Source organism: Scardinius erythrophthalmus (assembly GCF_964197995.2).
Source record: "Scardinius erythrophthalmus genome assembly, chromosome: 10".
In the NCBI taxonomy this organism is placed as follows: domain Eukaryota; kingdom Metazoa; phylum Chordata; class Actinopteri; order Cypriniformes; family Leuciscidae; genus Scardinius; species Scardinius erythrophthalmus.
In genome coordinates, this window is record NC_138230.1 from 22,980,867 (window position 1) to 22,996,504 (window position 15,638).

At 38.8% G+C, this 15,638-nt stretch overlaps 1 protein-coding gene across 2 annotated transcripts; it reads right to left on the reverse strand.

Annotated features, from left to right (window-relative positions):
- Positions 1-3,290: 3,290 nt before the first annotated feature.
- LOC308696956 (proteasome subunit beta type-7-like) lies at positions 3,291-8,134 on the reverse strand. 2 transcript variants are annotated; one of them, XM_081375956.1, is made up of 9 exons: positions 7,880-8,134; positions 7,526-7,619; positions 7,219-7,316; positions 6,965-7,105; positions 6,651-6,766; positions 6,513-6,571; positions 5,712-5,863; positions 5,538-5,610; positions 4,156-4,535 (listed from the first exon to the last, which is right to left on the reverse strand). In XM_081375956.1, exons 1-9 carry the CDS (start codon positions 7,936-7,938, stop codon positions 4,452-4,454), a joined length of 876 nt encoding a protein of 291 aa, XP_081232082.1. In that variant the 5' UTR covers positions 7,939-8,134; the 3' UTR covers positions 4,156-4,451. The 2 variants fall into 2 exon arrangements, with proteins under 2 accessions (XP_081232083.1, XP_081232082.1); XM_081375957.1 differs by lacking the exon at positions 5,538-5,610 and having other exon boundaries at positions 3,291-4,535.
- Positions 8,135-15,638: the final 7,504 nt, after the last annotated feature.

Consider the following 15,638-nt stretch of genomic DNA (forward strand, 5'->3'; position numbering starts at 1 on the left):
AAGAGATCTCTTATTTATTTAATTATATAAAACATAGGGAGAAGAGGCAGTGGACCAATACAAAGTCCTCATGCTAGTTTCTCATCATCTTCTCTGCCTTTCTGACAAAAGGCTCAGTTCTTATATGGTGACCAGGAAAAAACTACATCACTATAGCAACACATACATTTAGCATATGCTATGCCCTTATGCTATGCTTGTATAAACACTGAATATACACTCACCTAAAGGATTATTAGGAACACCTGTTCAATTTCTCATTAATGCAATTATCTAATCAACCAATCACACGGCAGTTGCTTCAATGCATTTAGGGGTGTGGTCCTGGTCAAGACAATATCCTGAACTCCAAACTGAATGTCAGAATGGGAAAGAAAGGTGATTTAAGCAATTTTGAGCGTGGCATGGTTGTTGGTGCCAGACGGGCCGGTCTGAGTATTGCACAATCTGCTCAGTTACTGGGATTTTCACGCACAACCATTTCTAGGGTTTACAAAGAATGGTGTGAAAAGGGAAAAACATCCAGTATGCGGCAGTCCTGTGGGCGAAAATGCCTTGTTGATGCTAGAGGTCAGAGGAGAATGGCCCTTCTGATTCAAGCTGATAGAAGAGCACCTTTGACTGAAATAACCACTCGTTACAACCGAGGTATGCAGCAAAGCATTTGTGAAGCCACAACACGCACAACCTTGAGGCGGATGGGCTACAACAGCAGAAGACCCCACCGGGTACCACTCATCTCCACTACAAATAGGAAAAAGAGGCTACAATTTGCACGAGCTCACCAAAATTGGACAGTTGAAGACTGGAAAAATGTTGCCTGGTCTGATGAGTCTCGATTTCTGTTGAGACATTCAGATGGTAGAGTCAGAATTAGGCGTAAACAGAATGAGAACATGGATCCATCATGCCTTGTTACCACTGTGCAGGCTGGTGGTGGTGGTGTAATGGTGTGGGGGATGTTTTCTTGGCACACTTTAGGCCCCTTAGTGCCAATTGGGCATCGTTTAAATGCCACGGCCTACCTGAGCATTGTTTCTGACCATGTCCATCCCTTTATGACCACCATGTACCCATCCTCTGATGGCTACTTCCAGCAGGATAATGCACCATGTCACAAAGCTCGAATCATTTCAAATTGGTTTCTTGAACATGACAATGAGTTCACTGTACTAAAATGGCCCCCACAGTCACCAGATCTCAACCCAATAGAGCATCTTTGGGATGTGGTGGAACGGGAGCTTCGTGCCCTGGATGTGCATCCCACAAATCTCCATCAACTGCAAGATGCTATCCTATCAATATGGGCCAACATTTCTAAAAAATGCTTTCAGCACCTTGTTGAATCAATGCCACGTAGTATTAAGGCAGTTCTGAAGGTGAAAGGGGGTCAAACACAGTATTAGTATGGTGTTCCTAATAATCCTTTAGGTGAGTGTACATTACAGTCTCTCCAACACACACTCAAGTCCCCCAAAGTCTCTCTTCCCCCACATCTTCACAAAATACATTGAGTACAAATGATTATGAATGTATATAAAAAGTATAAAAGAGATACATAGTACTACTGATTATGAATATTAATAAAAAGTAATAATAATACTAAAAACAACATTAAATGGTGAAATTTGAGTCTTCAATTGGCAATATCCCGATGTAAACGGTGACGCACGGTTACAACCTTAAGACGCAATATGCGTCATTTCCGATTCTTCTTCCTGTATCCAAAGACAACAACAACAGCAGCAGCACGCGGATAATGAATAGTTCGTGGCAGATAGCGATAGCCTTTGTTTGCGCTTTCCTCCTCGCTCCAAAAGTGTGGTGCTGTGCTGCGTCTCGCCATGTTTACCTCTACTTCTTGTTTACTTCCAGTATACTGCACGTGGGTTTTTGTATGCGCCGTCTCTACTCAAAAGACCAAGATTCCTTGCGAATAGAACATGCGCAGAACACAAATCAATGTTCCTTTTGATGGGGATATGCCGATACGCGTTTACATGACCAAATATTCGGGTTAGAAAAGGGGTACCCCAAGGATCATATTTGGGTTTTTAAAAACGGGATATGACCCTATTCGGGTTTTTGCCGGTGTTTACATGGCCGTGCGCGACCGGGTTATTGCTAATATTCCGGTTTTGAACGGGTTATTGGCTGCATGTAAACGTAGTCACTAGGGATGCAACGGTACACGGTAAAATCCCGGACCGTTCGGTCAGCCCTGCACGGGACAATCTACCCTCGTGTCCCACGGTACTTCGGTTTTGCCATTGAGTTCGCGCTGATCCTTTTAGTTTTTGCTTTAGGCGCCGTTCACATATCGCGCCTAAAAACGTGTAGAAAACGCTAGGCGCGCCGCGTTCTAAAGCAACCATCAGCTGCGCTCTGGTTGGTTCTTGTCACGTGACCTACGGTGCGCTGGCATTCTGAAAAGTTGAGAATTTTCTGAAAAGTTGAGAATTTTCTGAAAAGTTGAGAATTTTCTGAAAAGTTGAGAATTTTCTGCTGGGGACATCATTAGTGCCAACCGGTCTCGCCTTGCACCAGACAGTGTTGATAGACTCATCTTTTTGCACAAGAATCTCTCAATAGTGGATTGAAATGAAGGGATTTGTGTATAGAGTTTTGCAGTGACAGTTCAACAAATCTGACTCATGTCTCAAAACATTGAATAGTGTTTATAGTTTAGGGAAATGTGTGTGCTTTTTGATAAATGGCATTATGGTTTTGAAATTTTAGTTCAAAAGCCTGGTTATAGTGTTCAAGCAATCGAGAAAAACTGTAAATAGCAGATCACCCGTCGAGGACGTGCGTTTTGATGCAAAAACCGTGCGTTTCTGACGCGCGTTTTCTGTGACCACAAAGCGCACGATAAGAACTCGCGCTTTTATGGCAAATTCCACGTCAGGGATGCGCGTTTGGCTGTCGAAACGCACGCTTTTGAAGTGTCAGTGTGCAATCAGACGCCTGATTAGGCGTTTATGAATACTTTGGCTTGCCATAAAAGTCCGCTGTGCGTCGGGTGCAAAATAGGAATGATACATGCGTCGTGTACAAAGTCAATTGCGCTGGGTGCAAGATAGGGCGCGCAAAGTTTCTCACCCAACAAACACTGTTTTCTTTTGTAAAATTTATTTTATACATTTCATGGTCCATATATTACAGTATACACAATTTGTCCTAAGGTTCCCCCTTTTGTATAAATGGTGATGAAATTGAAAGACTAACACCTGAGTGTTTGCATCTAATAATTTTGATAGCATTTTTTTTTTTTTTTTTTATTTGGAATATTTTCAATATGGTATTATACTTTTGTATTATGTTAGGATTTAACAGATTTGAAAAGAGAGTATGTAAACATTCAAATTGGCCTGTTCATTAATGAGAAAATAGTTTATGTAATTTAAAAGATCTAGCCATTGAATGCATTTTGCTAAAGCAATGATAAATGATCCACAGTTTAGCCTGTTGTGCTCACTGTGTGAAAAGATTTAAAAAAAAACAAATGGTCTTAGTATTGAGAAACTGGTCCTATAGTTATTGTAGGTAACTCTTGATTAACTCTTTGCTCTTGATCATACATTTCATGATCACAGGACACATAAACATGTAGGTGGTGTCACAAACTTTGCATATTACAAAACAATCTAAAAATTAAATTATACTTTTTATATTTATTCTTGATTTATGATGCCCTTTCCCAACATAATTGCATTTTATTAAAAAAAAATTACAATATTTTTACATTAAAATATTGCAACTTTATAATGGGTCTTATTCAGCAACTGATACATTTTTAACTGACTGATTTATAGTTCCCCACCGGTAACAATTGTGACCAAGAATAATTATCATGCTTTCACTAACTTTAAATATTTAAAAGGCATGCAGTTTGTTTCTTCATGAGTTTGTAAATATATAAATAAAAATATGTATAAATATGTCTGCTCACTTTGCTGTGAACAATGTGGTAGTAATCAATTTTTGAAAAATACAGATTTCCCATCATGTTGAAATATCTGGTTGTAAAGCTCTTATAAGACGATACAAATATTTATGGTTAATATTGCCTTTGTATCCAACAAATGAATATTTAGCTTGATAATTTTTTTTTTTTTTTTTAAATACAACAAAAATGACAATCTTTCATTTTTTAATCTTAAATTTTATTGAATGGACTATTTTATGTCTGATGGGTTAATGAAAGGTAAGGAAACACACTTTTTAATATTATGCATTTTTGCAATACAGTCTTGAGTAGCTCAAATGCAAATTACTGAATACATGGAAAGTCCTAAAACATATGGCTACTTCTAAAATTATGAAAAATATAGTTTTCCATTTTATCCAAAGGAAACCTATTCACATATACCTTATTTCCTAAAGAGTGAAGGAAAGAGTGTAAAGAAATGTGAATATATTCTCATTCAGTGTCCATCACTTGGACAGATTCATCCACAACATCCAGTGGTAATGGAATAACTGTTTTTGTGAGCACAGCAGTAGTGCCTGGCTTGTATCTGTAGGTACCCTCCCTGGTGCATTAGAAGAAAGAGAGAAAATGTTTTTGAATGTTAAGAGATTTTATGAATAAATATGTGCAGTTGTAAACTCAGAAGGTTATTAATAGAGAATTGATCAGGATGAGAGTTGATTAGGGGTATATTCCAGAAAGCAGGTCGTGCATAAGTTTACGTGGTAAATATATATACAAGTAAATATATAGCAATATATAGTATTATAATGAAACCTTAACATTCGGTTTCATTAAAAATATCTACAAATGTAATGTCTTTAGTAAATCCTGACAGTGTTTTATTTAACCCCAAACATCTGGCCCTATGTTTACTAAAAAATGGCATAGAATAGTTCACAAGTAAGTGAATAGAGTGCTGCAGGGATGACATTTTGTAGGCCAAAACCCAGAAATGAGTTAGCATGTTAGCACTTCCGGTTCCACCATCCTGAAGTCAATAGATTTTTAAAAGGGTTTTTTTTTGGCCAGAAATAAGGTCTGTGGGTCAGGGTTAGGATTAGGGTTATCATTGAAATTTTTTACTTGTCTTGAAAAAGGCTGTTGCTAACAAGTGGCTTTGTGAATGGGACTACAAAGGTTGTCAGGGACATTAAATGTCATCACACTGTACTGGAAAAATCATCTACTCGCTAGTCGGAAGTTGTCAATTTGTTGGAAGCTAGTGATGGTGAAGCTGAGGTCCTGCGATGTGGTGTAGTTTGTTTATAGCCCTCTGACAATTGTATTTATAGGCTTCAAATTTAAAAGTTGTTAATTTGTGAAGAATCATTATGAACAAAAAGTGTAAGAATCTTTTTTTTATCATTATTATTGTTCACAGAGCTTATTTTCTGCAATAATACAAAAAAGCCAATGTAAACATCTTATTGAGTTTTTGTTGAGGGAACCAGGGTGATGCTAACTTCTGGGTTGGCCAACAAAAATAATAATCACTGCAGAGCTCTATACTAGGATGTAACTTCCTGTATGAGTGTGTTCACAGTGAGTTGACTGAACTTACTTCTGGCCGTGTTTTGGAACCGATAACTGAGTAAGAAATGTTATCAACCAAGAGTTCGGGGTAACCCTGCTTTCTGGAAAACCCAGGAAAATGGATACATTGAAAAAAATTCTCATTTTAAAATGATGAAGAATTAATGTTACTGCAATCTTCCACATTACACTGGAATCTTACCTCAATCCTTTCTGAACAGGCTGGTCATATCCCCTCAGATAATCCACAGCTTTCTCTGTGATCACACATAGGTCTACATTGCTGCCAGAACCCAGATCACAGAAGATGCCTGCAGTGATGGCATCTCTCACCAGCTGCTTTCCTTCCTCCAGCTTTACATTTCCCAAGCGTATATGTAGGTGTGGAATTGACAAGAACAAATACAGAACGTGTGTTTGGGAAGTGGGATTCAACAATAAAGATTACATTGAGGGTAAGAAGCAAAGAATAAAATATAAATGTCAGATTGTAATAGAAAACAGGAACAAAATTCCTTAAATTCTGAAACAGGGTGAAACAGTTGGATGACAGTTGGATGTTTTGCAAAAAACTAATTATTTTTATTTGAAAATATGTTGATTATACATGTGCCATAAATCATTATTTATTATTATGGAACATATTTTACTGTTCCAGCATTTACAATTATTCATTGGATAGTAGTTAATTTCCACATAAAAGTTGTCTTTTACCTTTGTCTTCTTTTGTCAGCAAATGTTACATTGAGCACTCAAATTTGGTAAAAGGAAGATCAAACATGCTTGCTTGACACGAGAATGATTGAGGTTCATTCATTGAACTTCTGCAGGGACCAATGAGGTCTGTTCTCGAGCATCAAGCAAGTGTTTGGGTGTACTTCCCCTTTGAAGGGCCCTCAGGGGTCCGTAGACCCCTAGTTAAAATGCAAATGTAACTACAATAACAGCATATACAATACCATGTTGGAAAATATCAATAAGAATGTCTTAACAGTTGTCTGACCTCCATATTTGGCTTGTAACGATCTTCAAATAGAGAAATGGCAGCAGCTGCTCCAGACCCTGTAATATAGTTTTGCTAAATAAGTGCAGAAAAAAAACATGTTTGATTGTGTTCATTCAAATAAAGTGGATAAAGTACCCATGGTAAGGAAAGGAAGCTTATCATAGGAACCATGAGGGTAGACGCTATAGAGCTGTGGGCCATTAATATCCACACCTCCCACAATTAGAGAAGAACCAATGTGCCCCTGATACCTACAAAAAAAAATGGGAAACAATCAGCCCTAGTCCTGGACCTGGATAAGATATATTTAAATAGCTCTTTAAGATAAACCAATATTATCAGTTAACTAGTGAGCAATATCTTAAATAAAGAAAGAATGATGTATTTTGATGTATCAATCATTTTGGCTTAATCACTTAAATCAAATTGAACGACTATGACACTTTCACCTGAACAGCATCTGTTTGAGCTGTCGGGTCACCATGGCCACAAGAGGAGGTCGTCCTGTGCTCAGTGAATGCAGTTCTACATTTGAAGACATCATCTGAGTAGTGACCTCAGCATCAGCAGCAACACCTGCACCACAACAGCTATTGTGGTAAGAAGAACGAAAGAAAAAGAAAACAATAAAAACAGGCACTATAAAATTTAGTTTAGACAGAGACTTGAACTATGATGATGAGCAACCAAAAGATTCACTCACTAGATTTTGGGAGCTATGTAATGGATTTTCATGCAGTTTTTATCAGCTACGACCATATCATCTGTGGCTCTGGTGTCTGCACCTAAAATCACTCCATCCTAAAATAAAATACATTTATTTTTTGGTTTATTATAACTAAATATTAAATACCATCATATTAATTTAATATAGCTAAGTTTATTTGCAATTACTTGAATTACAGTATAGACTTAAATGATATGGAAATGAATTACAACATAGACTTAAATTATAAATATTTAATCAGTAATTAACAACACAAATCATGCTTTGCAGTGTCAAAACAGACTTTGAATATCAGGCCAGCAATGGTGGTGCCAGTCTTCCTGGCGTTTGGTGCACTGTAACCCTTCTCTGATAAATTTGCTTCCAGAACAGCATTTCTATAAATGAATAAACAAGCAAACAGATACAATACAATTAAAAGATATGGCATTATTAAGGTAGGCCTACTTTTTGTTACTATTATGTTGTTTAGGAGTAGGCCATGTTTACTCATTCATGTGTCAAAACACTTTGATGTTTTGCAATCGTTTTGGCTTCGTCAGCATATTAGCGCTTGGCAATCAATGTAAATTGTAGTAATGTCTTGATCATATTATTTATTGTTTACGTCTTGATCATGTTGTTATAGATGTCTCACCTGCGTGTGTTCTCAAAAGAGAATCCTGCGGTCGGCGTCTTTGTCGATGTGTGTAGCATCTTTCACCTGCACACTGTATAATATGTAAAGTATAGCTCTAACAATCAGCTTTGGGTAAAGCTCTTTCTGATCACCGCTTTTGAACGTTTACTCGCTTCAGCTTTACACAAAGAGTCGGTGCGTCAGCACTTTTAACGCTCCAAACTGCAGAAGTTCCTTCTTTCACTTTCACTTCTGACACATGATCGCTTCTCTGGGCCATTCAGTCGAATGAAGCAGTTACTCTAACCGAACGGTTAGGGGTTAGGCCTATTTGTGCACACAAATAGGTAAGTCTATTTTCTTGTAAAAAAGTTTTATTCTATTATTGATCTATTTAATCTGGCCAATTTAAGATGGAAAAATAGCTTACACCAATAAAAGCAATTTATGAGTTAGATCAAAAAGAAATAATAGACCCTTAATTAAAAATTCTGTTTAGGTTAAAGAATTCTGAAAATAAAGAATGTTATTTACATGTTATTACATGCAGAAATTGGATCAGTTTGAATGGATAGAGCAGGTTTACAAACAGTGTAGATTTGAATGTCATAACCGTGTTGTGTAATTGGGGCATTATAACCGTACAATTTGACCCAGCGGTAGTATAAAGATAAATAATAATGGCTCAAGAACTGATATGTAACGCTGGGGAATTCTAAATATGCAGGAGAGTTGGATCCAATTGCAGTCAATAATATTTATTAAAGGGGGGGTACAATGGTGTTTCATGTATTCAGAGTTGTTTACAGTGTTAAAGAGATGGATTCTCATGCTAAACATGGGCAAAGTTTAAAAAATATATTTTGGACGAATAACGGAGAATTTCTGTGCCGAAAATCTTACTTCCGGGTTGGTACAAGTTTCGGCTGTTTTTTTTCGATCGTGGATCTAATGACGTAGATGAGAGTGGAACTCCTTATATGAGCATTTCTCTCGGAAAAGCGCGCCCGCGCACACGTCGACCAGAGGAGAGCGAGACCGGGCACATCAACGCGCTTCAACAGGAAATCATCGGCAGCCAGCGCTGCATAGGATTTGTTCAAGAATGTCTCCAAAAAAGTGTGTTTTTGGATGTGAGGGAAAGCTTACCGTGTTCAGCAATTATAGGGGCCAACACAAAGAAGACAATAAGACATGCCAACATGGCTGGGAGTGTCAGACCAACTGCAACAATGAGAAATTAAAGACGATTTAAGGCAAAATGGCTGAAAAATCATATATACAGTAAAAAAACAACTAAAAATATGATTTAATGGATTATCAAGACACATACAGAGTTTTGTAACGGTACACCAATGCATTCGTAAAGTGTTGCATTTACTGTAATATCATGATATTATAAAGTAATTAATGGCAATGTCCTTGTTTTGTTCTATTATAGCACCACCAAGTGGCGTAGTTCCACCGCTTTTTTTATGTGTTCTCAGAGTGAGCCTTTAGTGTGTGTCAAATTTGGTGAAAATATCTCATTTTGTTTTGGAGTTATAGACATTTATATGTATGAGTCAGTTCATTCAGTTTTAGAACAATGGATCCAGAAATACATGAAGGAACAGGTCGAGGACACTGGAGTGGAGGAGGAGGAAGGTGAAGGGCAAGGAGACAAGTCTCGGATGAAATTTGTGCCACTCTAGTTGCCCATGTCCTTGTCCATGTTATGACAATGAGGGAGGCTGGGCTACAAGTAAGGCCAAATTTGAGTCGATTCACTGTCGCCTCGATCAACCTTCCGGGAGAAAAACAGGTAGATGTACTTCAGACTGCTCTCTACTGTATTTTTTGAGAGCTGTACTATGTGCTGTTACTACACATACATGTACTGTAGCTGTTGCATTATACTAATTTAAAAAAAATGCATCAAATTGCATCAAAACATACAGATAGAGTTTTCTGAAAGCTTCCATTTTGTAAAAAGGATGTGTTACTGTTACAGTAATCAGTACTTCTATTTTTCTAGGACACAGAGACGATGAAATGGAAGAAGCCTGCCAAGTATTTCAGGTGATGCGTGCTAACGGGAAACAGGCATGCAAGAGGATTTTACCCCTCTGCCTGGCTAGGGCCAATATAGCCTGTGATGTGGACGCAACAATCAATCAACCTGTCCCAGACCAAAGACGGGATGTTGAGGCGGAATAATATTTTTTGTGTGTGTGTGTGTGTGTGTGTGTGTGTTGTACTGTGTAGTACATGAATGAATAAAAATGTGCCAATGTATCCTTTGGTTGTGTCTTTTGTGTTCATCATGTGAAAAGTTTTGTGAGGAGGGGAACCACAAGCAACATAACTTACCAGTTTTGGAAATATTGTTTTTAATTTATTGCACCAGTGTGTTAGACTATGTTGTAGTGTGTGTGTTTTTGAGGGCTTGTGTGTCCTGTCTGAGAGCGAAGTTTGGTTTTTCAGCAAGAGTGAATGGTTTTGAGTATAGAGCTTCATTTTGACCTGAAAACAGGATGTTTGGGGAATTGGGTGAGACGTTATGGATTTGTGTTTTACTGTTTTGAGAATACGAGGCATAGTTTCAAGAAATGTGTTTAAGCAATCGAGAAAAACTGTAAACACTATAACCAGGCTTTTGAACTAAAATTTCAAAACCATAATGCCATTTATCAAAAAGCACACCCATTTCCCTAAACTATAAACACTATTCCCCTGTTTTAACACATAAGTCAGATTTGTTGAACTGTCACTGCAAAACACTACAAACAAATCCCTTCATTTCTCATTGCCTACACCATGTTGACATTTAGAAAGCACTAGCATTCAATATTGTTTGCTCAAGTCAGCACAGCTTCAGCTCAGTTAGCACACAATTACCCAAGTGGAAACACTAAGAGTCAAAATTGATCACACACCTATCAGAATCTTAAATAGATAGATAAACGGGCCAGAGTCAGTTCATTCAGTTTTGGAACAATGGATTCAGAAAGACATGAAGGAAGAGGTTGAGGACACTGGAGTGGAGGAGGAGGAGGAGGAGGAGGAAGGTGAAGGGCAAGGAGACAAGTCTCGGATGAAATTTGTGCCACTCTAGATACCATAATAATTATATCCCCTCTACCTTAGTGATGTGCAGCATCACTTACTGCTTGGCTGGAATTGTTATGTTGCATGGAAGACTTCACTGACATCATGGCAGAAGACTTTGCAGGAAACATGGAAAAACACATTATAGAATGCATTATAGTTATAATGGAGCATGGTTGTCACCTGGTGTCTTTTTTGGGTATTACACCTGATCAAAAATGTCACTGGTATTTCATTTTTACATTTTCATTAACCTCAAATTTGGAACTTGTTTAGAGTTTTATTTTTCTATAATTTCTATAGTAGACCGTGTTGATTTATTTATTTATTTATATAAAATAATTATATATAAAAGAAGTTCCAAAACTTCTTCCAAAAAAGTTTTGTTGCATGACATTCCCATTACTTTTTTTTTTTATTTTGCATTTGCATTTGCATTTGCCTTTATATAAACATCAAATACTTGTTTGATAATACTTATTTGTTTCAATAATATTGGGGTTTTGACCAGTTATTTTATTTTTTTCCCCAACCTTCTAACATTTGCAGAAGGATTTGATGATCTTCTTCAAATACTTTCAACTTATATATTAAAAAAAATAACTTTTACTTTGTCTTTTTTAAGGTGTATTCTACTGATTATATTGTAGAATTTTCTCTGTTTTCTGAGGCATGTTTTGCAATTCAAGCAATAAAAAAGCTTAAGCACTTGCATTCACCTTACTCTCAGTATTACAGTAATGACAATTTGTACATGTAAGAATCAAAGTAGGCCTATTATCTTTTATTTTTCCATAAAAAGAACAATGTAACGTTCACGTATTGCTGAAGCCTATTGTTATCATTAAAAAACAGTTTGTCAAGTGATATAAATTACATTATGTTATGTTTTTCTTCCACTTTGTTTTATTATACACTTGTTTGTACTCAATATAACTATCAAATGGTTGTTGATGGGCATAGGGGTCCTCGCTAGTTGTAGTGTAGATGCTTTTTCCTCAACATATTTAATTTGCCCCGCGATTGCACTTGTACACACTGATTATGCCTTCTATCAACAGATCGTGTTTATTGTGCAACATATGGACTAATTATTATTACAGTTTTTCTGAATTGCTAAAACACTAAATCCCATTTTCTGAACCAATTTCTCAATAGCCTAAACCAATTTGTTGAATAAATCTCTCTTTCTGTAAAACATTACAGTTTTTTTCAATCGCTAACAAGCGCTTACCCATACTTCAGATACTTTTTCTAAACTCTTAACACAGACTCACACCTACAAAACACAATTGGCCAAATGGTTAATTGTCTTCTCAAAAACACATTTTGTTAAATATATACTAACTCTTCATTTCAAAACAGAACACGTTTCTCTGTGCACACACTAACTTTACCAAAACACTGGAAATCTGACTCAAACAGACTCAAATCTGACAGTGAACAAAATATCCATTAAACTCACAAGAGCATTGTGAACAAAAAAACAACAGCAAAAAAAAGGGGGGGGGGGACAAAAAAAAACATAAAATTACTGTATCTAATCTCTGCGATCTTCAGGGTTAGGCCACATGTTTTCATCAAGATCACATCTGATATCATCCAAGGCGATGCACCTGGGATAAAACTGCTTGGTATGTCGGATCCACCCTTGGAGCCAGCATCCATGGCTTCAAGGAGGGACATCTGCTCATGTGGCTGATGGTCATAAACCTTCCACCTCCACATTACATTTCGTCCTGGTCGACGCCTTTTGGCCAGATTGAATCCTGCCTCATCTATGTATATGAATTCATGAGGGGCCTGGTTGGCCTCCAATTCCATAACTCTCAAAACAAAGATTATGTAAATCATGTCATTACTGTATACTATACTGTACTGTGTAGGTTACCTACTTGCAAAGTGCAAAGCTTATAGAACTGGACATTGAATTGAATATACTGTACAGTACACTATACCTGGACATATTGTCGTTGTAGCTCCTTGACTCTCTCACTGATATATTGTTTTTGAACTGATATCATTGCAGAAGCAGAGGTTTTTATAAACTTTCATATTGTAAAATATTAGTACAATTTGAAATAACTGATTTCTGTTTAAAAATATGTATGTCATGTAACAAATTGTGTAAAATGTAATTTATTCCTGTGATGAAAAGCTGAATTTTCAGCATCATTACTCCAGGAAGATGCATATGGACTCGAAAAGCTTGTTTCTTCATGACATTGTTCAAAAGCAACACATTTTGCTAGCAATCAAAATCACATTTTGCTAAAATCATGAAATTTACAAAAACGGTAAAAGTTTCATGTAAATGGTAAATACAGTAAATATATGCAGTCCATACTGTATCTAAGGTTTGGAATATTGTTTTTGCTATTGTGGGATGTTGTGTGTTAACATTTGTAAATACTACAAAAACAATCCATAATTTTGTTGGGAGGTATAGATTGTCTGTTAAGAAAATTTAAGCATTATGGAAATGTGTTCACTGACTGCATATTGAGTGAAAACGACAAGAAATGTGTGAATGGTATGGCCACAAAAGACTGATGCTGTGCTAATTGTGTTTAGAGTTTTGAAAATGTGAACACTGGCTGGACAAACGCTTGTTAGCGACTGAAAAAAACTGTAAGAGTTTAGGAAATTTGTTAAAAGTATTGAAAAAATTGTCATAGCGATTGTAAAAAACTGTAAATGGCAGTGTTTCCCAAATGAAACAAAAGAGAGAGATGTGTCTAATGTAGAGACCTGTGTTTAGAGTTTTGCAAAAAGTTTATTTTTCAATTGCAAACTGAGTGTAAAGCGTATAATGAGCTTGCAGTTTTGCAGACTTGGTCTGAAGATTTGGTACATGAGTGAATGGTTTCACTGAGTGGGCCTCGAGTTCCACTTTTAGTGCCTTTTCAGCGGGACGAGCCTTGCATCTGAAGCCGCTGGCTGCGCCGCCTTCAGCCGCCGTTCCTGCTGCGCTATCCGGCGTTATATCCTTTCTCTGCTACTGTGTTTTGTGTGTGTGTTCGCCGCCGCAACACACACTCTCATTGCACTAAAAGAGCTGGGCGTCTTTTTCAAGATGCCCCTTTCCTGGGGTTAACGCAGCTCTCGCGAGCTACTGCCTATGGCGACTCTGAGGACTCGCCTGGCATCCTTTCTGAGACTGCACCTCTGCCCGCCGCGCTACCGCTGCCCGCTGTTCTGCGCCCACATTCACTCACAGACATGACAAACCCCACGGGGTTCCCCCGCTCTCTCTCTCTCAGCTATCCGCCCAAAGAGAGTCGAGCGCGGACAGGCTGCCCGCTGTGATCAGCGCGCCCCCCGCCTCAAACGCTGCAAGCACGGCGTCTATGTTACAGCATACCGAAGCTCTCCGGCCACCACTATGTCGCGGCCAGAGCCCAGATCTCATTCAACCCCTAGCTATCCATGCAAATGCGTGGCCAAAGCTTCCCGGGGTATCAGAATGGGTGCTGAACATTATAAAAAGAGGCTATTCGCTACAGTTTGCTCGACGCCCCCGCCGTTGCGCGGCGTGAATCGAACCACGGTAGAAAAGGAAGTAGCACATCTACTTCGTGCCGAAATTGCGAAACTGTTGAGCAAAGGGGCCATAGATCCTTTATCTCAAGCTCAGAGCAAAGGGGGTCTATACAGCAAATATTTCCTGGTACCGAAAAAAGACCGGGGTCTCAGACCCATTCTGGATCTAAGACAGCTGAACAAAGCGCTTGCAAAACGCCGGTTCAGAATGCTCACGACCAAGAAAATCCTCTCACAAATTCGCCAGGGGGACTGGTTTGTGTCAATAGATCTGAAGGACGCGTATTTCCAAATACAAATAGCGTCACGTCACAGGCGATTTTTGAGATTCGCCTTCGAGGGCCAGGCATATCAATACACAGTCCTACCGTTTGGCCTGTCCTTAGCACCCCGTACAGTCACGATGTGCATCTTGGACGATTGGCTGGTTCTAGCTCAGTCACACTCAGAGCTCATAGAACACAGGACCATTTTACTCGAGCATCTCGAGAATCTGGGTCTCGAAGCCAAGTGGGCGAAAAGTTCACTGTCTCCCAGTCAGAGAATATCTTTTCTGGGCACAGAACTGGACTCGCTGTCTATGACAGCTCAACTATCGCCGCAGCGCAGACTGGCTATTCAGCGCATGACGGAAACCTTCCGCCGCGGCGCTATAGTCAAACAGTTTCAAAGGATGCTGGGTCTCATGGCCGCAGCATCAGCAGTTCTTCAGCTGGGTCTGCTTCGCATGCACCCGCTGCAGTTCTGGCTAAAAGCGCGAGTACCGCGCCGAGCGTGGACTTCCGGTCTTTTTCGCCTCAAGGTCGATCAGAAATGCATCTCAGCACTGAAACCTTGGAAAGCGACAGACTGGTACCAGTCAGGTGTAAGCCTGGGGACTTCCTCGAGTGTGAAGGTGGTGTCTACGGACGCCTCCACCTCGGGATGGGGAGCGCTGCTCATGGGCAGACCGTTCTTCGGCCAGTGGTCAGAACGGGAAAAGCTTCTGCACATAAACTGCCTAGAAATGATGGCAGTAGACAACACGCTGAGGCGCTTTCGCCCCCAGATAAAAGGACACCACGTCTTGGTCCGCTCGGACAACATGTCAGTGGTAGCCTACATAAATCGCCAGGGAGGCATCACATCCCGAAACCTTTACAGG